Source organism: Natator depressus, chromosome 7 (genome assembly GCF_965152275.1).
Source record: "Natator depressus isolate rNatDep1 chromosome 7, rNatDep2.hap1, whole genome shotgun sequence".
NCBI lineage: Eukaryota > Metazoa > Chordata > Testudines > Cheloniidae > Natator > Natator depressus.
The window spans coordinates 91,896,809-91,920,679 of record NC_134240.1 but is presented as its reverse complement, the minus strand read 5'-3'; the positions used below and the strand labels follow the sequence as shown (position 1 = coordinate 91,920,679).

The window sequence follows — 23,871 nt, the reverse complement described above, 5'->3', positions numbered from 1 at the left end:
GTGACTAAGGAGCACAAATCCCATTGAATTCAGATTGCACAGTCTGATGGAGTGTTTGGCTTGGTTGAAGCATTTCAGCTTTCTTCACTTATGCAAGGTGGTGTTGCAAAGGCTATTTGTGTCTGAGTTTGTGGTCTCACAGTAAGGATGTTAATGAGATCCTGGACCTGTGTTTTTATCATAGATGAGCATTTTAAATATGAAGCTTCCTGGTAGAAAAAAATCTCTATGTAAAATCTGAAATTATACTAACAATTAGGAAACGCACTAAGTACAAAACAGCTATGTAACAGTTTAAGACTATAAAATGGAAGGAGTACAGAACTAGCAACATGTAAATACAAATCTGATTTAAATTAAACTGATACATATTAAAAAAAGATAATTTAAATTTTTTAAACTGATTTCTTTTTGTTTAAATCATGAATTTTACCACCCAGCCTACAATTGGGGTATAAAGTATATGGTATAAAATAAAGCTTTTTTATAACTATCAAACTTTTTAAAAAAATTGTTGAAAAGCATGTTAACTGCTAGGATGAGACTGAACATGCCAAATTTCAATCTGGAATTTTGATATCTGAATCAAATTGGCAAGGGACATTAAAAAAAATGTCTCCTGTGTTATAGTATTGCACAATTAGGTCCAATACAGACATGTTATGCCCTCTTCTGATCATTGTCGGAGAAAGCTTACCAAAGTGCACGGACCATTGTTCATTTGCATTATAGCCATTCTATAGCACCACTGAAAAATGTACAGACAGCCTCATAACTATGGTTATTAGGGGGCAGAATAATACTTTCTTTTGGTATTAATACAGGAATTGAGTCTTCATCTTGGTTTACTTCTAACACTGCTTGTAAATGTAAGGGAATGGATATTTTTCAGCCTGTGCATAGGTTATCATCTCTCATGAGAGCATTCATGCACACCTTTTATGGTCAAAACAGAATGCTTTCCCATGCCCATATGTCTTTTCTTTGTAAATCTGATGCACTTTGACCTATCCAAATCCTGATATCTGGGTCATTTTTGCAGTCAATTTTAAGTAAGAAGTAGTATAGGCAGGTTGTCTTAAAAGTATTAAAAGGAGTACTTGTGGCACCTTAGAGACTAACCAATTTATTTGAGCATAAGCTTTCGTGAGCTACAGCTCACTTCATCGGATGCATTCAGTGGAAAATACAGGGAAGAGATTTATATACACACAGAACATGAAAAAATGGGTGTTTATAATGCACACTGTAAGGAGAGTGATCACTTAAGATGAGCTATTACTAGCAAGAGAGTGGGGGGGGGAGAGAAAACCTTTTGTAGTGATAATCAAGGTGGGCCATTTCCAGCAGTTAACAAGAACATCTGAGGAAGGGGGGGGGAGAGGATAAACAAGGGGAAATAGTTTTACTTTGTGTAATGACTCAACCACTCCCAGTCTCTATTCAAGCCTAAGTTAATCGTATCCAATTTGCAAATTAATTCCAATTCAGCAGTCTCTCATTGGAGTCTGTTTTTGACGTCTTTTTGTTGTAATATTGCGACTTTTAGGTCTGTAATCGAGTGACCAGAGAGATTGAAGTGTTCTCCGACTGGTTTATGAATGTTATAATTCTTGACATCTGATTTGTGTCCATTTTTTCTTTTACGTAGAGACTGTCCAGTTTGACCAATGTACATGGCAGAGGGGCATTGCTGGCACATGATGGCATATATCACATTGGTAGATGTGCAGGTGAACGAGCCTCTGATAGTGTGGCTGATGTGATTAGGCCCTATGATGGTGTCCCCTGAATAGATATGCGGACACAGTTGGCAACGGGCTTTGTTGCAAGGATAGGTTCCTGGGTTAGTGGTTCTGTTGTGTGGTTGCTGGTGAGTATTTGCTTCAGGTTGGGGGGCTGTCTGTAGGCAAGGACTGGCCTGTCTCCCAAGATTTGTGAGAGCGATGGGTCGTCCTTCAGGATAGGTTGTAGATCCCTGATGATGCGTTGGAGAGGTTTTAGTTGGGGGCTGAAGGTGATGGCTAGTGGCGTTCTGTTATTTTCTTTGTTGGGCCTGTCCTGTAGTAGGTGACTTCTGGGTACTCTTCTGGCTCTGTCAATCTGTTTCTTCACTTCAGCTCTGATCTTTGGGGCTGTGTCCTGGAGTTGGTTCCCAAAGAACTTTCTTTTGGATCCCAGTTTATATAGTAAAATTTGAGTTCTTTTTAGCTGTACCTTAACCAATCATTATACTAAAATTTTACTAATTAATCCTAACATAGTGTAACAAAATTCTCTAACCAATCCTATCCCAGCACCTTAATTAATTTACACCTAGCAGAATTAATTATGTGATAGAAACAATTTCACAACCACAACTATTGATAGGTGATTTCGTGACAGACAGAATGCCATCAAACTAAGTTTTTTTTTAACCATCTTTTTGTAGTAGCCAGGCAAGGTACTAACAAACTTCAACAGGACTTTCTTCCCCTCCCCCCCACCCCCCACTCTCCTGCTGGTAATAGCTCATCTTAAGTGATCACTCTCCTTACAGCGTGCATGATAAACACCCATTTTTTCATGTTCTGTGTGTATATAAATCTCCTCACTGTATTTTCCATTGAATGCATCCGATGAAGTGAGCTGTAGCTCACGAAAGCTTATGTTCAAATAAATTGGTTAGTCTCTAAAGTGCCACAGTATTCCTTTTCTTTTTGCGAATACAGACTAACACGGCTGCTACTCTGAAAAAAGTAATAAAGTTACTTTACTCTTATATATTAAGCCCTTTTTATGGACATTGGTCAAAAATATAATTGTAATAACTGATATAAGGAAGACAGCAGCATTCAGAGAATCTGATATTTAAAATGAATATCCTTAAAATAAACACTGATTTTTAAAATACATATTTTTTGTGACTTACTGTCATGGTTACAGTACTAGCACTCCATATTTTGCTTTCTGCTAACATCCAATATGCTGGTCAAAGTATGAGCCAGTAAAAGCATGAGCCAATATTGTTTGGCCAACAACGAAAACCTAATTCAATAAAATATCAATTTGGTGGCTTCCCTTTGCAAGCTCCCCAAATCAGATTATATTTGAGGGCAAAGCATCATAAATGTACATCAGTCTACATCTGCAGTGGTTTTGCTTGTGATATGAGGTTCAGTAGATTATCATCATAAATACTGATTGCTTTACTTGTTCATTCTTGGCTTGTTTTGCTTTGTAATTGTATTTAAACAAACTCTATTGATCTGAAGGACAGTGTAAATTCAACATTGGTATTGTTTGCAAATTTGATCTAACTATGAAGTATAGCAAATATACAATGTATCAGATCAAAATTGCAGAACAATCTGAAGTGTTGAGAACAATGGTTGATCTAAGTGACATGAGATTTTTGTGTATCTAAATGTAATATACTAAAGCACAAAAAACAGCCAGCGACAATATTAAGGAGACTGCCACTGTGGAACAATAATTGTAGTGGTACATAAACTGAATGAAGTTGCATTATATTGCTATTTATGAAAAAGTTACTGCCATTCTTGAGTGTGTTACGTATAGATGTACAGTGTTTCCTGTGAAACTGTGGAGAGGATTACTAGAACCTCAGCTCTATTGATCATCTGCACTTGATTTAAAGTTCAGGATCCACTGATTAAATTAATCCTTTTTCCTTTTATATTCCTTCCAAATCCTGATCCAGGAATCTCTCCCTTAGTCCAGGCCTGTGACAACCTGTGTCCGCCTTCTGTTTAGTAATTCCTAGATCATGTTCTACTATTTAATTAATCCAAATCTCATGTAGTTATAAGGTTTCGCTGGTCATACTTTCATATGCTTTCTGGTGCTCACTTTATAGTGGTACGCCAAATCACTAGTTTTAGAAAAAGAAACTAGTGTTTCCCAAGGAGAGAGAATATTCTGGGCTTCTGAATCTTTGAATATTTTAGTAAAATGTAATTTTGGAAAGAAGGTGGGATCTATCCATTTCAGTTGTGTATGCAAGGGAGTTTAGTCTGAACTGCTGGTGGTGAAGTCTGTGGCAAACTTCCTATTGACTTCAGTGAGGGCAGGATCAGGCTCTTTGATATTTTTGTCTACAACAAGGTTTTTGTATGCAAAATTGATTAACAGTGGAATCAAGTTCATTTAAAAAAGAGAGACCAAAATGTTTTAAATTACAGTATATGTAAAATGAACAGGAAAGTAACATAAGCTTATTGATTTGATTACTATGGTACTGGGTGATTTAACACCCTAGAGACAGAAAAAAACACTTTCCTGGTTATGCCATTCTTTATTTGAAGCCCATGTTTGTTTAGCAATTACAAGTTACATATAAAACTTATTTTTCTGAATGCTTTTTGTGTTTTTAGTATGTGCCATGAATAGTCTGGACAACATTCTTATAATATTCCTGTTAATGTACATTGTTAGGAAGCTGCATTTCCCTGGCTCTTAACAAAACTAAGTATGGAAAAAATATTTCTCCCAGAAGCAAAAACAACCTTGCAATTAAAAAAAGACCCAGAGTGTAATCTAGCCCTGTTGAAGTCAATGGCAAAACTCCCACTGACTGCACTGGAGCCAAGATTTCACCACAGCTTGCTGATACCATTTCATTGTAATACAATGTTTGTTTTCATGGATCTCTGGGCTGAAATTTAAAGCACAAAAATCTGGGTGAAATCTTTGGGTGTAGCTTGTTAAAATTGTTTTTGTTAATTGCATTCTTTTTACCATGACTATTGGGTGATGCTGGAGTAGATGGGGCATTAGTGTGAGATGCTGAGGATAGGTGTTAGTCATTTTATCTGCTGTATGTGTTACCTTTTTGATAACAGTTGAGAAACAGAGCTGTATGGATTTTATATTATGTCATTCAGAATAGCCCAATTTAGTGGAAGCAAAGTCTGTTATTAAAAAAGGCAACTCTGATTGAGGATTTCAATTACAAGATGCTTTACTAAATCAAATAACTACTTTCATTACCAAATCTATTTGCAATCCACATGTTTTGTTTTAGAACACACAATTTGTCACAATTCAAAAATCTTTCACAAGCAGCACAAGAGTGCACACCTTTTTTTAATGATTGTACATTTCTTATTGTTTTTCTTCCTTTGCATTACTGTTTTTATCTAAGGTACTATTTTGCTTAAAATAGATGTTGGTATGAAAAACAACTAGACAATAAAGGCAAGACATTAACTGCATGGTCTCATTTATAAACTTATCAAACCCTGTTGAAAGGCAGTTTTCATCTCTGCATGAGGTTCACTGTTTCTAAGTTGTACTTCTTTTATTAGTACAGTTGCTTTACCCTGAGCATCCTGCTTCATTATGATTCTGCATTTCATCTTTTTATGAGGTATCAAATTTAAGAGTTGTTGAATTTGAGTTTGGACAATAAGGGCTCCATACTGCAGTCCTTATTTGGTTAAATTTCACGTTGGAAGCAGTGTGATTTTTGTCTGAGTAAGAACAGTAAAGTTGGATACTGAAATGGTAACCAGGATTAATGCTGTTGACATCTGTGTGCCCAAAGTTTGCGCTATTTATTTTCTTTATAGCTTTCTACAAATTCTGTATATTTTAAAAAAATATTTTTCAAAGTCAATCTTGAAAAAAAAGTTGATGCCAGCAATCCTGAAGTTATATAACCAACCAAAGACTAACAAGTTTGTCTGTGAATGATAAAAGCATTTCCATAACTAAACAGATGTTAATTTCAAGTTTATAAAAATATAATATAATAAACAATGGGATAATTTATCTTTCGTAGAAAGTAATCAAAGAGGTTCTATATACTAGATACTGTCATTAGTACAATATTCAGGCATAGAATAGTGATGCAAATGGTAACAGATAGTTAACACAGGCATTCATTTGACTTTTCCACATTTTTTTAAATTTTTGAAAAATACCTTGGCAGTGTCCTTTTAAGTAAATTCCCTAGTTTGCATATTTAGAAAATCCCAAATAAATTGCATGCAAGTACTTCAACCACAAAAATGACAGAGCCCAACAAGAGAAACAAGGTCAGCTAAAACAGAGGGTTTCAGCACTTCATTGTGCTCTTTATATGGTGATCTCTCCCTCCCTCTATCTTTCATGGTGTATTCCTTCTATGGAACTTCGCACATATATTGCACATGTACAAAATGTGTTGAAATTTAAAATAAGGTAATTAAGATTGCCTGCTTGTTGAGTTTCTGTGAAAATAGTCTGTTAGAAATACACTAGCTCTTTTATAGACCAATGCAGGCTTGCTTGCAGCATGGTTCAGAAAAGTCAGAGATGCACTGTTTCTAGGGTGAATTTCCTTTTTCAGTTAAGGACACGTTTCTGTGTTTGAGTCTCCAAGGGCAGACTTAACTATATTTCTCCCATTCTTAACTAGATAATTCCTTTGGTAGGAAAGAAAAATAGTAGAAAGGTTTGTCCCTCTTCAGGTATGTCTCCACCAGGATGTGAATCTGCCAGTGTGCTCTCGGTCACAGAATGAAAGTAGTGTCTGTGGGCCCACACCAGTGCATAGCAGAGCCTTGTGGCTCCAAATGAGGGCATATATGGAGGCATGGGCCCGCCACTACTCAGTTCCTTCTCAATCACCTGCAACTTGAGATGAAGCAACTGCATGTTTGCTGTTCTCAGCTTCCCACCGTTTCTTACGTAGCAATTTTTTCTAAGTCTTTTTCTTATACGTTGTTGTTATTTTATTTCTTCTTTAGTTCTAGTTTTGTTTGGAAGGGGGATTACCCTCCTCTCCTTCTTAGGACCTCTGGTTTTGGTCCTTTAGCATTATGTATTATGCCAAAGGCCCTGGAGTTGAATCCCTTCCAGACCTGACACAGGTCCTTTCTCCATAATGACAGGCATTCTAGCTGTCTCTGCTGCCTCGGAGCACCCACCTCTAAGTGTAAGGTCTGTATGGGATTTAAAGGCAGGTCTCAGAAAGGCAGAGAGGCTAGACTGAAGCTCCTTCTAATTGAGCATTCAGTAGCCCCAGCAACGGCTGCTCCTCCACTCCCCATACATCGGCCTTACCATCCCAAGCTTCCCTAGTGGCAACTTTGGAAGCTAGGACTTCTAAAAAGAAGATACCTCTTCCTCCTTCCAGTTAGCCTAATGGGAGGGGTAGGTCACCCCATAAATACCACTAAGGAGGCCTCATGTCCTTCAAAAGGTACACCTGAAGCTCCATCTGACCCCAGAACCGAGCCACCGGTACCACACAAGAAGCAGTGTATGGACAAGTTGTCTAGCAGGAATCAGCCTGCCTTGGTGCCGACTGACAGGCACCAAGAGATGCATGGGCCTCCTTCACATGCCCCAGTACAGTTATCTCCATTTCACCAGGCCTTTAAGGTTAGATAAGCTGATACTGCGCTAACCATCTCAGCACTACCAAGCCTTGGTACAAACTCAATCTTTTGGATACCATAGCCCTCCAGCACCCTCCAATATTTCTTTCCTTGGAGGTCCTGGACTCTCCCCTGCTTTGCCCCTCTACCAGGGCCCCTTCTCTTGTACTGCCTAGATGGATTGAACCTTGGTCAGGCCTTCAGTATGGGTACCTATCTTTGAAGCTCTCCCCTTCATCCCAAGGAACGATTCTTCTTCAGGTCTTGGTATATTGCTCTTTTTCTGTGCCTTACCACTCTACCCTGCTGAGCCAGTACTCTGAAGGAGCTCTTTTGGACCTCGCCAGATGTCCTAGAGATAGGGGCTATGACTATCCATGGGGACCTTTTCCCTAACTGCCTCCTCAGTGGGTGTACTGGAATCCCTGGGGTCATCTTGGTGAACAATTTTATAGGGTTCCATCGAGAAAGATACCTCAGTACCTGCTCATATTTTATCATTCACAGGCACTGACTGACCAATCTTTGGTACCATAGGATCTCCATCCAGTACTATATGATCTCCCTCTGGTACCTTATGCTTCCTCTGCATCGGGAGACACCCAGGTACAGCAGGACCAACAGATGGAGGGAAACTCACCCCATCAGCTAAGTTCTTCTTATCCCCAGATGAGGTGGTAATGCCTCCATCACCTTGTTATGTTGATTACTTTCAGTGCTTTTAAGACTCCATGAAATGCCCGGTGGAATCCCTCCAGATCCTATTAGAGGAGGTCCAGGAGTCTCAACACTCCTTGGTAGGCATTTTAAATATCCCACCCCCCCCAGGGAAAAATCGCCCGCTCAATAAATGATGCTCTGTTATTGCCTGCTTGTCCAGCCTGGCAGACACCTGCCACTATCCAGCCCACTTGTAAGTGGGCAAATAAAAAATACTATATACCAACCAAAGGAATGGAATATTTCTTTCTCCACACCACTCCCAATTCCTTGGTGGTGGACGCAGCTAATGAAAGGAATAGACAGGCCCGTTCCAGACCTTCTCCTTATGATAAGTAGTCTAAACTTTTAGACCTCTTGGATGGGAAAAGCTATTCCTTGACAGCTCTCCAATTTTGCTTGGCAATCTACCAAGCCCTGTTGGCAAAAATATGACTTTAATACATATTTCAGGTTCACTTTTTTATTGAACATCTGCCACAGGACCAGAGGGAACAACTTTGGCCCCTCATTTTGGAGGGTTAAAACCTCCCTCCAAGCTTCCCTAGATCCTGGGGACAAGGCTACTAGATACCTACCCATGGGTGTGGTTTTGCAAAAGCATCCTGGCTCCAGTCTTCCAGCCTCCTGAAAGAGGCACAGAACACAGTTGAAGACCTTCCTTTTGAAGGACTCAGGCTCTTTAGCTCTGATTCATACTCCTTCCTCTGAAGAACTTGAGAGCTATCTTATGATCACTGGGAATTTATGTTCCTGCAACAAAAAGATATTTTAATAGGTGTCAAACATCACAGCGAACTAGGCCATTTCAGTACAACCTGCAACAAGGGTTTCCCAGACCTTCAGAAGTTCAGAGGAGATCTAGACCTCAGAAAAGGGGCTCTGCCCCTTCTACAGCAACACCTCCCTCCAAGGGTATGTGTACACAGAAAAGAAAAACCCATGGGTGTTGCTCTCTGGCTTGCAGGGCTCAGGCAGTGGGGCTGTTTCATTGCTTTGTAGACTTCCGGGCTCAGGCTGGAGCCTGGGCTCTGGGACACAGCAATGAAACAGCTACACAGCCTGAGTCGGCTGGCATGGGCCAGCAGTGGGTTTTTCTTTGCTGAGCAGACATGGTCGAAGACCTCAAGCAATCTACTTTCCTGGATTCTGTGCTGAACGATTCCATCCATCCCCCACTTTGGAGATCAGCAATCTCATTTCCTCCCTGACTGTGAATAGACTATTTTGGACAGATGGATTTTGGAGGTGATTGATGTGGGATACTCCATATGGTTCCACTATATTTTCCGCCCTTAGGAAACCTCCCTTTGAACTGATAGCTTCCTGTTCTCTCCTCCACCTCTCCCTCAAGACTTGGTTCCTTACACATCGCTTCAGCTAGACGAATGGGAGTGCTCACCTGCCAAATACCACCTTTTATAAAAACAGAGTTACACCTTGTCCCCATCCTCGCTTCCTCCCAAACGTCTCTTCAGAATATCTCATTAATCACGTGATTTGGCTGCCAGTATTCTACCCAAAGCCTCATGCCTCTAGAGAGGAGACCAGCCTACATATGCCAGATGTCAGAAGGGCCCTTGCCTTCTACCATGACAGGACTAAGATCTTCTGGGCCTCTCCTAGGCTCTTTGTATCACTTGCTGGGAGAATGAAGAGTCAACTTATTTCCACTCAAGGACTGTCAAAGTGGGTTTAGGGTTTCATCTGAACTTGCTGTGAATCCAGCGGGATGCAGCCGCCTCAGAGTTGCTGCACAGTCCACTAGAGCTCAGTCCACATTTATGGCTCCACTGAAGGACATTCCCATAACAGACGTTTGTAGGACTGCAAATTGATCTTCCATCCATACTTTTACCAGGCATTATGCCATCTTAACTGCTTCCAGAGATACTACACTTGGTGTCTCAATCCTCCAAACTGAACTTGCCACCTCTGCACCCACCTTTTTGCTGAGTTACTGCTTGGGACTTTATGGTGGAGCACCCATAGGGCCATATACTTGAAGAGATATTACTTGCCTTACAGTGAATTGAGTTCTTTGAGATGTTTTATCCCTATGGGTTCTATACCCGCCGTCCTTTCTCTTGGCTGTGAAGGCTCTGCTTCATTTTTGAGAAGGAACTGAGTGGTGTCAGGATTGCACTTCCCTATGTGTCCTTGTTTGGAGGCAAGAATTGCTTTTGGTGCAGGCGCAGGCCTATGGACACTGCATTTCATTCTCCAACTGAGAGTTCACGGGCATGCGAGCATCCTATGTTGGAACACCCATTGGGACAAAACATCTCAAAGAACTCAAGTTCACTGTAAAGTATGTAACCTCTCCTTCTCATGTCTATCAGCATAAGATTAGGATGACCAATGAGTCCTCTAAAGCTAGGAAGAAGTTATGAAGCAGTGACCAGTAGTTAAAAAGATTCTCCTCTTTGACCATTGATCAAAAACAGAATGATGCTCTCAGTTTCAGCACTGTGCAACTAGCAAAAGAGAGCTCAGAATCCTTTTCACTCTCTTGTAGTACTTAGCACTCTCTTGGAGCAGTAACTCCATACTTAGCATTCAAGGAACAGATGTTCTCTTACTGCAGTGGTCCCCAATAATAGAAATAATTATAGCCTGTCTTGATTCCAGCAACAAAGCCCACTTTTTTTAAAATCAATATCTGTCCTGAAACTAGCTCCATGTAGCAAGTTATTATTAAGCATTGTACTTTATGTGAAATATAGAGGAAGATATGGTCTTTGCCCTGAGAAGCTTAGTTTGACACAGACAAGATAAAACATAGGACGTTTCAGGTAGGAAAGGATGTGGAGGCGTTATTGAGACTAGTTTTAGGAAGTTTAATAGAAGAAATAGATTTTAAATAATGATTTGAAGGAGGAGAGAGCAGCTGTTGGTGCATAAGAAATGGGGGATTGTTTCAGCCACAAGGCATGAAAGAAGGCACATATCCCATAGAGGGACAAGGAAACAATAAGAAGAAAGGACTAAGGCTAGCATTTGGGTTAGAGGAAAAAAAGGAAGACATAAGAGCAGAGATGTACGTGGAGATGAAATTATGAGGGGCCTCGAAGGTTAGTATGAGGAGCTTGAATTTCATGTAGTAGAAAACAAAAGATAGAGTCAGGAAAAGCATGATGTGGTCAAAGTTGCAGTTACTGTAGGAATATTGTTTTACCAATGAAGTTTTAGATAGACAGGAAGGGTCAGAGATGAGAAGTCAGAGATTAGAGAGGAGACGTTTAGAATAATTGAGGCAAGCAATGGTCTAAAGTGAGGATGAGAGATTTATTTTATAGTGTAATGAAGCAGTCTTGTGGAAGTCATTGTAGCAGAAGGAGAGACTATTTCTCAGGTAGCTAGGGCCAGTATTATGTAGCGATTTGAAAATCAGTGCAGCAACCCTGAACTGAACTTGTATGTTCATTGCCAGTGTAGTGAGTGGCAAATTGGTGTGTTCCTGGTTTTCGTTAGTCAAAAATAAAAACGCATTTTTTCTGGTAATTATCCCTGCTGAGTCCCATTCATCTCCAGTAGAACATAACAAATATCTTTGCTATATTCTGGTACATTTTTCCTCAAAGAGCTCTTTCCAAAAGAAGCGCACAATGTTGTCTGCTTGCCCTAATGATTCATAGTATTCTGTTTGTGCTAGCTGTAAAATGCACATAAATGGAGGGGGTATGGTGAGACATCTTCACAATCGTCATTCCAGTCAAATATTTGACTCAGCTTCTTAAAATGACAACACTCCTACTCCTTATGCTAAATGGCAACACAGCAGAGCCAATACAAAGAGAAGAACAGGAGATTCTAGAGAAGGAGGAATTTTTCCTTCCTTTCATAACCCTAGATTGGTAGCATTATTATTTGTATACAAGGAAAGCTCAGGGCTCCATTGTGCTAGGCCAGCAGTTCTCAAACTTTAGCAACCCAAGGATCCCCATTTTGATTTAAAAAATTTCCTGGACCACCCCACCCCCCAAGTCCCCTGCTCAGCCCAAAGCCCCACCTCCACTCTGCCACTTCTGCCAAGGCCCTACCCCACCTCTCCCCACCCCTGCCCCTCCTCTTCCCTCCCTCAAGCACATCCTGTCCCTGCTCCCCCCCCTCCTTCCCAGCGCCTCCTGCATGCCACTGAACAGCTGTTCTCAGCATTCAGGAGGCACTAGGAGGGAGCGGGATGAGTTGATCAGCAGGGCCGGTGGCCCTGGACATGATTCCGCCCCCTCCCCCAACCGCACCCCCTTCCCTGCTCCTCCTCCTCCCTCCCAGCGCCTCCTGCACACTGCTGAACATCTGTTCTCCGGCATGCAGGAGGCGCTGGGAGGGAGGAGTTGATCAGTGGGGCCCGCAGACCCCAGTTTGAGAAATGCTGTGCTAGGCATTATACAAGCAACTAACAAAAAAAAGACAGTCCCTGCTCTAAAGAGCTTAACATCAGTCCAGCAAGCTGTTGTATGCAGGCAGATTTCTGTGCTAGTAATAAGCTGCATTGACTTCATTGCTTGTCTATAAGGGTCTGCCCACATGAGAGCTGGCAGGATTGGAGCTTAGATTTATGACCAGATGCAACAGGTTGATGAAAACAGGGGGATGGACATTTATTTCTACTACAAATATGTCATTATTATCAGCCACTGCTAATAAAAAATGCACCACCTTCTAGTCACAACTCACCACAAGATGGGAAAAGACAGCTATGGTTATACACGTTTGGTTTTTTTTTTCTTCAGAAAAAGCCAATATGTTTGAAATTATCTAGCCAGACAATATAAACAAGAAAATAGATATATGATTTCCCTCTCTATATAAACCCATAATAAGATTTTCTATTATTTTATTACACTGTAAACTCTTTGAGGTAAAGACTGTCTGCATTTTTTTTATTTTGTATAGAGCACATTGTCAGTTCTTAACAAAAACATAATAAATTTATTCAGATGTCCTGAGCAGCCGCCATCACCACTTTCTGTTAACAATGGAGGTGTACCTTTTGTCTCAAAATTCTGCTTCCTACACTTTACATCAGTGCATCTCTAAGTCACACTAGGAGAATATCAATCTTTGTCTCTATTTAGTGGCTGGTCCCTTGTGACAACTGGGCTTACAAATTTACTTGAATAGTGAGCTCAACTGTAAAAAGTATGTAAAAGTTCAGATGTTACAATAACCTATAATAATAAATATTGATGAGAGCAGGTATGAAAGAGAGAATAAATGAATTAGTTTAAACAAAAAAGCCAGTTTTGATATGATTCAAGGACTGTGTTGAAACTATGCTTGTTAAAAAACAGCAGACTGGGAGCCAGAAGTTAATGAGCCAAAATTAGTATGTCAGATATTAGGCCTAATTGGTGGACAAAATGAAGAGGGGATGGGCTATTTCACCCATCACTTTTTTGGGGTCCTTAAAAGAAAGATTTTGTGGGAAAATAATGAGGAAAAAAACAGAATGAAAGGAAGAACAGATGAAGGCTACTGAGCTGAGCTTCACCATCATGGCTACCATGTCCTGAGACCCTGGGCCTTCATCACCCTGAACCTGAGAGGTGTCCTGACCAGAACTGGCCAAAGAGAGAGAGAGCCTAGATGACATCACTACTCTCCCAGCTCCAGCTGAATCTCAAACACCACCTGGGATGACGGTTACTGCCATCTTTGATACCATCTAAGACTGTGGCTCTCAACCTTTCCAGACTATTGTACCCCTTTTAGGAGTCTGATTTTTCTTGTGTACTCCTAAGTTTCACCTCACTTAAAAACTATTTGCTTAGAAAATCAAACATAAAAATACAAAAGTATCACAGCACACTATTACTGAACAATTGCTTGCTTTCATGTTTTTAACATATATTATAAACAAATCAACTGGAATAAAAATATTGTGCTTACATTTCAGTGTATGGTATGTAGAACAGTATAAACAAATCGTACGAAATTTTAGTTTGTAGTGCTAGTGCTTTTTATGTAGCCTATTGTAAATCCAGATGAATTGGATGTACCCTCTGGAAGACCTCCGCCTGTGAGAAGCACTGATCTAAGCACCTGTCAGACAAGGGGGCTTTTCCTTCTAAGATTGGACTGTAACAGCAACAACATCTCCAGTTGATCTCAACATTTCCAGCCCAAATCTTTCCCCCCAAAAGGACAGTTATTACCATCTTTGATACCATCTAAAAAACTGTCAAATGAGTTTTTTCCTTTTAAAATCTCTCCCCAGCTAAAGAGAAAGGGAACAAGGGATGCTGATAAAATGAAAGCCTGATTTAATACTTTACATTTCAAATGCTTTAACAGTTTTTCCTTCTTTCCTGTATCTTTTATTAAAGATTAAAAGGATTTTAATGGTGTGTTTGCCATTGTGCTAAGCAGGCTGAGAGCTCTGAATACCAAGCCATGGATCTTGTTTAACACTGTTTAATGTTGGACAGTGACTGGGTTATGTTAACATCATTAGCATATATAGTCCATCTAAATTAATAGAACAAGTCCACAAGGTATATGAGTGCAAAAATTTCCAGCTAGTGAAGTTAGCCCTTTAGTTCAAGTGATAGAGATTCCCTCTTTCAGTACTGAAGAGTCTGGGTTCAGACCTCCCTAGTCCACCCAAACAGTGCTGGCCACGCATCCAGAATGTTTTGTTAGCTGCTTGAGACAAATATACAACTAGTACCTTCACTCTTCAGAGTAATATTTTGGGTTAAATATTGAGACCTGTCTTCAATCAGTCAGTATCATGAGCTGACAACTCCATGTGAGAGGTACACCTGCATTTCCTGTATCTGTACCCACAACCTATTCTCAACTCCTTTTCTTTTTACTTCAAATTAGTTTTTTCTGCCAACATAACCAGCCCTTTTCTTCTCACCCTGATCTCTGCCCACTTGAAAAAGGAGGATAATTCACTCCTTTTTTTTTCCTCTGTATATTGGTCACAAATAATAATAATAATTAATAAATGACTGCACTTTACATGTTCAAAGTACTATATAAACATTAATCAATCCTTGCAACATCCCTCTGATGTAAAACTAACAATATATATATAAAAATTTAATGTTAGCATATTTATATCCTAAAAAGGCCAAATGCAATTAGTCTGGACAAGCATTTGAAAGCTTACTCTAACTGAATCTCAGAACCTTTCATAATTGTTCAGCACAATGGATAGATGAGATGATCGTGATGCAAAGAGTGAACGGGGTATGTTGTCAAGGCTTCCTGGAAGAAAGGTAGCAGTGCTTTATGGGTCGGGGGTAAGAGGAAGTTGGAAGCTGCATCAAAAAGAGAGGTGGGGGTCAGCATAGCGATGCTGACTCATTCCCTGGAAATGTAAGTGGGAAGGGTTAAAACGGACATGCCAGGATGTTAGAAGCCCTTTTTCCACTCAGCACGCAAAGCAGCACCCAGCCTCCCTCCTATGGCGGGGTGGGGATGGGGTTTGGTAAGATCCAAGCCAGGGGTTGGCTGGGGGACCTGGATGGAAAATGACAGGGGGCTGGCAGAAGCCCCCAGGTATTATTGAATGACTGTGGAGTTGCCTGCACTATACACTTTTATCTGCCGTTGTCCTAGACATCTAATAATAGAGTTGCAGCCTGATTAAATCCATATCGAGTGTCTCCTGTCCTTCTTTCAGTATAGTCGAACTTTTGCTTAGATGAGTGCATAGCATTCATAATAAGGGAATGAATTGGGATCACTCATTAACCTGATTGATTAGACAGCACAAGCACTACTTTCCATTTATGTAAAATCAGAATTTGCTGCTATGAAAAGATGTTAAAGTAAAATATGTCAAGAAACAACACTGTTTGTAAATTATAAAACTATTGTGACTCTCCTTTGTAGTCACAGATTCAAAACATACTCTTCCAAATATATGCATGTTTTCTTCAGAGGAAAGAAAATTGTATTTTATCTTTGGACATTTTCTTATATGAAAAAGTACAATGAACGCAAATGAATAATAACTTCTAAGCAGTGTTAGTCTTATTGCAAAACCTTAGAAGTGGGCAGGCTAGCACCCGCCCACCTCCAAAGGCCCCTCCCCCAGCCTAATGGGAGGGACCACTGGACCCAGGAACCAAATGAATACGGGGGGACAACTAATGAAAAACAGGGATCGGAGTGATGGTCACCAGACGGGGAAAAGCAGTGTTAGTAGTGATAGAAAAAAGGGAGAAAAAATATCACATAGGTATTGATTTATTGCTATACATTATTCATATTGCAATGATTCATATTGCAATCAGTGACCAGAGCCTGTTCGTGCTAGGTGCTGTACAGACAAGCAAAATAAAGGCAGTCCCTGCTCTACAGAACATCTTATTTATGATCATGATAAGATTTAACTGGTGAATGAAACAGACAGAGGGGAAGAGTTGTGGAACACAGTAACAATAAATGCAGTCAAATTTTGCCTAAATCAATAGTCTCAGTGGTCTCCAAAGTCCCAGGTCTACACCTGCCTAATTAACTCTAGATGGTAGTGTTTTGTAGATATGAGATGAGTCACCACTAGAACAATTTATTAGGTTATTTAAATGTAAAATGTGAAATCCTGTGTCATTTAAGTAAATAAACAAACAAAAAAATTCAGTCTTAACATGTTTTTGCACAGTCAAATGCAATAGATGAAGGAAAGAAGCTACATAATATTTTTTATTTGTTTTGTTTTGTTTTAGAACGTCAACCGTGCACATCTATGGCTGGTTCAAATGCACTCCCCTCCAGTGTAGCTGGTATCAGTAAAGAGCTAGTAGAGCTTCAGCACCTCATTCAGTTCCCAGAGGAGGTTGCTAGTATTCTGACTGAACAGGAACAGGATCTCTACAGAAAGATCTTGCCCATTGACTACCTCAGCTTCTTAACCAGGGATTTGGGTAATGCTGAATGTCAGAGCAAACTTCCATGCATTAAAGCTTCCATATCTGCGACTATTCTTTCCTCCCAAAATGGTGAACACAATGTTATTGAAGATCTCGTGACAAGATTTAATGAGGTAAGACAAGATATTTTAATTACTTCGTAAGTGGTTTGATGCAATTTATGGGCCAGTTTTTCCCTTTTATCTAAGGGATACCCTAACAATTTTTAAAAATGAATGATGAAATTTTTGAAGCTGAATAGGGAGCCACACAACTTCTGTTGACATTAATGGGAGTTATGTGACTAACTTACCTAGTCAGCTTTGAAAATCTCAACCCAGGCCTTTCTCCCCTATTGGGAATGTAAACAAGAAAAAAAAACATTAAATCAAGACTTGTTCTCATGTAATGTGTTTATACTGGCATTTTGGCATGTATTCTCAATCAGATTATTACTCTGCTCAGAAGCTGGAGGGTATTTTTTGTGGACAAAGCATGGTCTCGTTAGTAGTCAGCATGGAAGGATCATGAACTAGGAGTTTTTGGACTCCACTAACTACTTGCATAATGATTTAACTGTAATCTGGAGAAAGGTAATCCCTTTGTGTGTTTTGGATATTATTATACAAGAAGTGTGGCTCAGCTGGGTACTTTTCCATGAACCATATCTTGAGGTCTTTAGTATGGTGTTTTTTTTCTCAATTTTTATTCAGGTAAACTCCTTTTGACTTTAATGGAAATTTGACCAAGGGAAAACTTAGTAAAGACCTCAGGATTTAACTCCAGGAAAATATATTAAAATAGAATAGTTACTTTAAAAAACAGAATACAATATACTGTGTTAAATCAATAGGACTGTCCTAAATTTATGAAAGCCAAAAATACGGTTTCATCTCAATCCTATCCTTTGCTCAGTCTGTTGTGCCTAACCATAGGATGTATTTTGTATTCTTAAATGAGATCCTAAAATTCAGTGTGAGCACAGAAATAACTGTATAGATCAGGCCATATATTTAACCCCTAATGAACTGTCTGGGTCCCAAGTAAACAAGAACTGGACTGTTCTCTTCCAAAATATTTGTATTCCTGGCAGGTCACAAAATACAGGTACTTAAAATACTGTAATTCTTTTGGTTTTCCCTGATTTGGTGCTAAGATAAGAACGTCTAGTGATAGAAACTGGTAAATACTGTCTTGAGAATGCTACAGAAGGCTGTAGAACACAGCTTTTAAAATATGTAAATGACCTCTAGTTACAGCAGTTTCTGAAAGATTAGTCTCAATTCTCCAGTACATTGGGGATGCTTTGTGTTTCTTGGTAGCGAGAAGAAGCCTTAAAGCCATCAGCTCCAACCTGTGGAGGATTCTCCCTGCCTAGGGTATCTATCTTATGGCCACTTTCATGAGGAATGTAGGTGGGAAGAAAGGGGAGTGGCCAGAGCTCTCGTGTCCTGGCAATCTGGAGCTGCCCATGTGACCCCATGGGGCATTTTGTAGTTAACTGGTGCAAACTAGGAAAGCCTTCGTGGTGTTATAACTTTCAGCTTGGGATAGGTGCTGGGTGAAATTTTTTGGCCAAAACATTTTTCGTTGGAAAAAAAAAAAATGTAGATTTAGAACACCAAAATGGCTTGCAAACTTGTGACTATTTCCCTGAATTGTTCAGTTTGGGGGTGGGGTGAGGAAGACCTGAAAAAGTCAAAACATTTCATTTTGACATTTTCAAAATGAAACATTTTGATTGTTTATTTTGAAATATCTTTGTTTCATTTAAATTTTCTTTAGTTTTTTTTGTCCAACCTGAAACTAAATTTTTACTTTTTTTTCCCCTTCCAATTCACTGAATAGTCTGTAAAACTTCAATTTTGGGTTGACCCAAAACTAATATTTTTCCCCCAATTTTTTGGAATTGCCAGACAACTGGAAAAAAAAATCTGGTATTTGCACTGCTCTGCGTGAGACCCCAACAGCCTCAGGATTGGGGAAGACACCGCTGATTTAAAAGCAATGATGAGATTTTAAATTCTGATCTTGTGATTTGTCAAGGATGGCTAGGAGTATTTTATGTCCAGTGTGAAGCTGAAAATTAAAGCTATCCATTGGCAAAAGTACATTACATTATTTTCTAACCCTAATGGGTTGTGATATATCAGACTTTGCTAGTGTCACTATTCTTTCAACCTAATTGTAGGTTTTTTGGCAGTACTCCAAGATTAATTCCTCAGAGCAGCAGTTCTCAAACAGTGGGCTGCAACTCCTATTTTAATGGGGTCACCAGGGCTGGCATTAGATTTCCTAGGGCCAAAGCTCCACCACCCAGGGCCGAAGCCAAAGCCCTGGCGGGGCTCAGGTTACAGGCCTCCCACCTGAAAAAAATTGTTTAAATGGAGTTGCTGTGTAATATTCACTGCTCCTAATAAATCAGTATCTTAGCATCTGTTTTATTTTACAGCACAGTTGAATATATATCAGTGTCATATCCTACCAACAAGAGTGGATTTTCTAAATGGCTTTGTTTTCAAATTTGCAAGAAAATTCCTGCACAGAGAGTCATACTTTTGTTGGCAGAAGACAATGAGTGCTTGCTGATTTTCTGGCATTGCCCACGAGAATACTGGAGTGTATTTATACTCTGGGAGCCAAAATGAATTTCAAAATGACAGGCTTTTTCTACATAATGGGAGAAGATTATTTTATTTCATTTTCCTTCTTTTCAACAGAAATTATTGCATGCAAATTATCTTTCATGTAGTGATGTGCTTTGTGAATTTTTTTTAGAAATGTAACTGCAAAGTTTTACTATTCACTAGCTGTTGTTTCATGATAAAAAGGAAATTCAGCCAAATCTTAACACACTTAAAGGAGTTTTCACCGAATAAGGACTGCACGATTGGTATTAAGTAACCTCTGCAAAAAATGTGCCTGTTAGGCGTAATCATATAGGGACAAATCCTGCTCCCATGGAAATAAATGTTATTTATATTACAATAACACCCAGATCTCATTCATGATCCAGGCCCCAAATTTCCATTGATTTCATGATGCAGGATCAAACCCTAGAGAATGGAAACATCACGATTCCTTGCATATGAATGACATTAAGTGCAGTTGCTATTTTGAAACTTTTGCTTACTATATATTTAAATGGCATCACTAGAGGATAGACAATACAATATGGTAATATTCTGATAGCTTTTATTTGCTTTAATTTTCTTAAATCACTCTAGTTACCACTGGTTCACGCTTTGGACTTGAATTGCAATATTTGGGCTTAGAGGGGAGGAAAAGCATGTTAATAGCTCATAAGAGGCAATATAAAGGGATATGAAAAGGGGAAAGAATCCATGATGTATGGTCAACACCTTATGGAATGGGAATGATTTATGAAGGGTGATCAGGAGGAAGGGGCTGACTCAGAAATCAGCTCTCTTATGCAACATGTATCATTTGTTTAATTTGTAGCACTTACATTTATTGGATCTGCTTGTGTGTCAGTATACATTTATTTGTTGTCATCTGCTTTTGTTCTGAGATGTCAGTGTGGAACTCCTGTCATATAGGCCTTTGAAAATGCAAGAAAATGTTAAAAAAGGCTAAATTAAAAAAAGTAGTGAACAGTCTGCCTCCCTATTAACATAACACATAAGGAGAAATGTGTAAGTTTTGCTCCTAGTCAGAAGAGATTTGAGGTAGAATGTATTTCATTCAGTTGGAAGGAGCCATCCAGAGTGTTTGAGGCCTTTCCATAAAGAAGGGTGATCAGCATAAAAATATGAGTGGTTAGGAGAGATCCTTGCAAGCAACAGTATCATTCACAAGATGTGAACCATTCTGATTGGACTAGAGCAGCAGGTGGATTCCTGACTTCTGAGGGCAATTGTAGGTATAAATAAAATTACTCAGAATTTTTTCAGCAATGTCTACAAAAGTGAGAACACTTGTATATCAGTTTTCCCAGGGATCATGAAATGGTGCGTTAATATTCTAAACAGCATAGGGATCATGAATGAGGGGAAACCTGATGCTATTTCACTGCAGTTGGATCAAGCACAGATATAATAAAAGATCTTGTGCTGGTCAAATCTTAGAAAAAGTTTCTTATGAACATAATTGCTATAGTGTCAGCATTTCCTTGTTGCTTCGGTAGGCTCATTTATAGTCATGACTGGAACAAGTGTCTTTACTGCAGTTAGACCTTTGTCTGTCAAAGGTGGTTATTTAAGATAAGCATTTATTGTTGTGTTTTTCCCCCCCAGAGATTTAGGAAAATCATTTGAGAAAAAGCAAAAGATTAGAGAGAAACCACCTCTTTCAAAAACATTCTAATAAAAAGAAAAATTGAATAATAAAAGTGCCTTCAATACAGACTTCAGTTGTGGCATAGAGGTGCTAGAGCAAGATATAGATTGAAATTACTGACCAGAACTTCACAAATAGAATGAATACATGACTAGCAAATTATTTTCTTGATGAGCTGAGCCTGGATAAGGGAAGCCTGCCTCTGTTTAAGGAAGCATGACCATTTGGGTATTGGAGGTATATGATTCAAGTAGTATGTATCATCACCCTGGAGAGACTTCCTTGCCAGAGATTTGTAACCCACTGGTCAGTATGCTTACATGTCTTGCTCTGTGCCTGATCCAGAGATGAGTCTGTTACAGGCCACAGCTATAAAGAGCCTGCTTCCTTAGCTCAAGTTGCTTTCATATCTAGAAGTCCCCAGTTCAGTCCCTGGTGTCAGCCATGATGGCAGCTGTCCTAGGTTCATCCAGTCAGCTTTTTCAAAAATATGTGGGGGAAAAAAGGCTAATGGTGAATAATCTGTGACATACAAAGAGTAACAGAACCACTCCCAGAAATAGCCAGGTACTCTGGTCTGTACTCCATCTTTTTCACTGTACTCTAGAAGATTGGGTAGTGTGGACAGTTCTAGATCTAAAGGCCCTAACTAAATCCACAAGGAAATACAGGTTTCAAATATAATATACCTATCATCTGGTAAACCTGCCATTTCTCTTGGGAATTTATGATCTCTGATGGACCTTCCAGGTGAATATACATGTAACAGTATGGCCCAGTCTCATAAGATCTCTAGTGTTTGTGTAGCCTCTGCAACATTTTTTTCAGCTTTCTCATAAGATCAAACTCACTGGAGTTAATATAGAAAGGAAAAGCAGTGGTGAACATTACTACTGGAGTACAGATTACTGATAATGCTAAATAGAAAGACAGGATAACATGTTGAAGAAATAGTTGATAAAACTGACATTAAAATGTAAAAATAAATGAAAAAACAAAGACTTGTTAATATGGGGGCTAGATATGTGCTAGACTTTAAAAAGAAAAATTCAAAATGTTGGAGAATGAGGGAAGGCAAAACATTTGAGATTAACTTCCAGTGAGTAAAGACAATATGGATCTGATCTTCTGGATCTCTAAGATTAAAATGATTCATTGTATACTCAGTGATGCCATAGAACTTCTGTGGTTAGATATTGTAGTGCAGAGGAAAACAGAAAATTACAGTATGATAGTTATCCTGGCTGATAAAAGAGAAACAGGACAGAGACAATGGTGGCTTAAGACATGGAGGTATTAAAATCCTCATTTTTCCAGAATTGACACAGAGCAGATGGAAAGGGAAGTCACAGATCAAACAGTCCTTGTGAAGGAGTAAAATCTGCTGTACTTGTAACCAGTGAGGTTGCAGGTCACATATGGAGAACAGACCCATCTGTTCTTGGACACCCTATCATCAGCTGCTTTGTTGCTGCAAATCTGATAAGAGCAGATTGAAAACAAAGCAAGAAATTCCATCAAAGTCAAAAAAAAGACAGAACCATAAAGCCACGATAAATGACATAGGGCTTGTCTACATGGGGATTTTAAAGCGGATCAAACTAAGTTTTAATTGGTTTGAAAATGGTCACATACACATGGGGCAATCACAGTGCGCTGACTGCACATTTGCTGCAAACTCTAGTCCTTTTGCCAAGTAGACTAGGTTTGCTGCAAGTTGAATTAGTGCAGTCTATTATTCTTGTGAATGCAGTTGCTGCGCACCACTTGTGACATGCTTCCATCAGCTGTCCCATTGTGCTTTGCAAGTTAACCATTATTGACTTGTTCATTCACCTGTATACCCTTCCCTGCTCTGGTATCAAGTTCCCAGGATGTCTCCTCCTTTCTTTAAATGATGGCGGGGAGCCAGAATTTGCCCATTTGCTTCTGGATCCGAGTGTCTCAGCATTCTTGCGATACAACTGTATCTAGAAGCCCCATAACATGTCCTGCACAGCTGCTTGGAGCTGTACTGAGACCCTGGATCTCGTTACCCTCTGGGAACAAGCATCAGGATAGAAAGCTCTTGTGGCCAGCCGCTGGAACGAAGACCTTTTTGTGGATATTGCCAAGCAGATATCTGAAAGCTGTGACTGGGATGTTGACCAGTGCCATATAAAGAGCAAGCAGCTCAGAAGTACGTTGAAATGAGCAACCAAAGAATGCAATTGAGTAGAGAACATGTGATCTGTCCATTTTATAATGAACTGGACGGGATTCTACACCATATGGAGCTTGCTGGCTGCACTCTTCCCTCCCACTGAGGATGTCTGATGAAGCCCACAGGAGGATGCTGGGGATAAGCTGTCCCCTGAGAGGTAGGATCTTTTTAGGACTTTGGCCAGCTGGAAAACTAGTTGCAGTCATGTGCTGCTGCAATGTGCCCTGAATCTTTCCCTGCATCAGTCTAGCCAAAATCAAGAAAGGGGCTGTATCTGGCTTGGTCCCAATATACCCTCATAGCCCCCCCCCACCACCACCACCACTTTGACATCATAGAAGCACCACAAACACACAAACAAAACTGTATAATTAAAGCAGTAGCATAATTTTAACCCACCCACTCTCCC

The 23,871-nt window shown here is 39.7% G+C and overlaps 1 protein-coding gene across 1 annotated transcript in view; it reads left to right on the top strand.

Annotated features, from left to right (window-relative positions):
* Positions 1 to 23,871, top strand: part of PLCE1 (phospholipase C epsilon 1) — a 326,950-nt gene that overhangs the window by 185,062 nt on the left and 118,017 nt on the right. Inside the window, exon 4 of the mRNA XM_074959062.1 lies at positions 16,778 to 17,094. Within this exon, the coding sequence (XP_074815163.1) occupies positions 16,778 to 17,094 (317 nt within the window). The remainder of the gene's footprint in view (positions 1 to 16,777; positions 17,095 to 23,871) is intronic.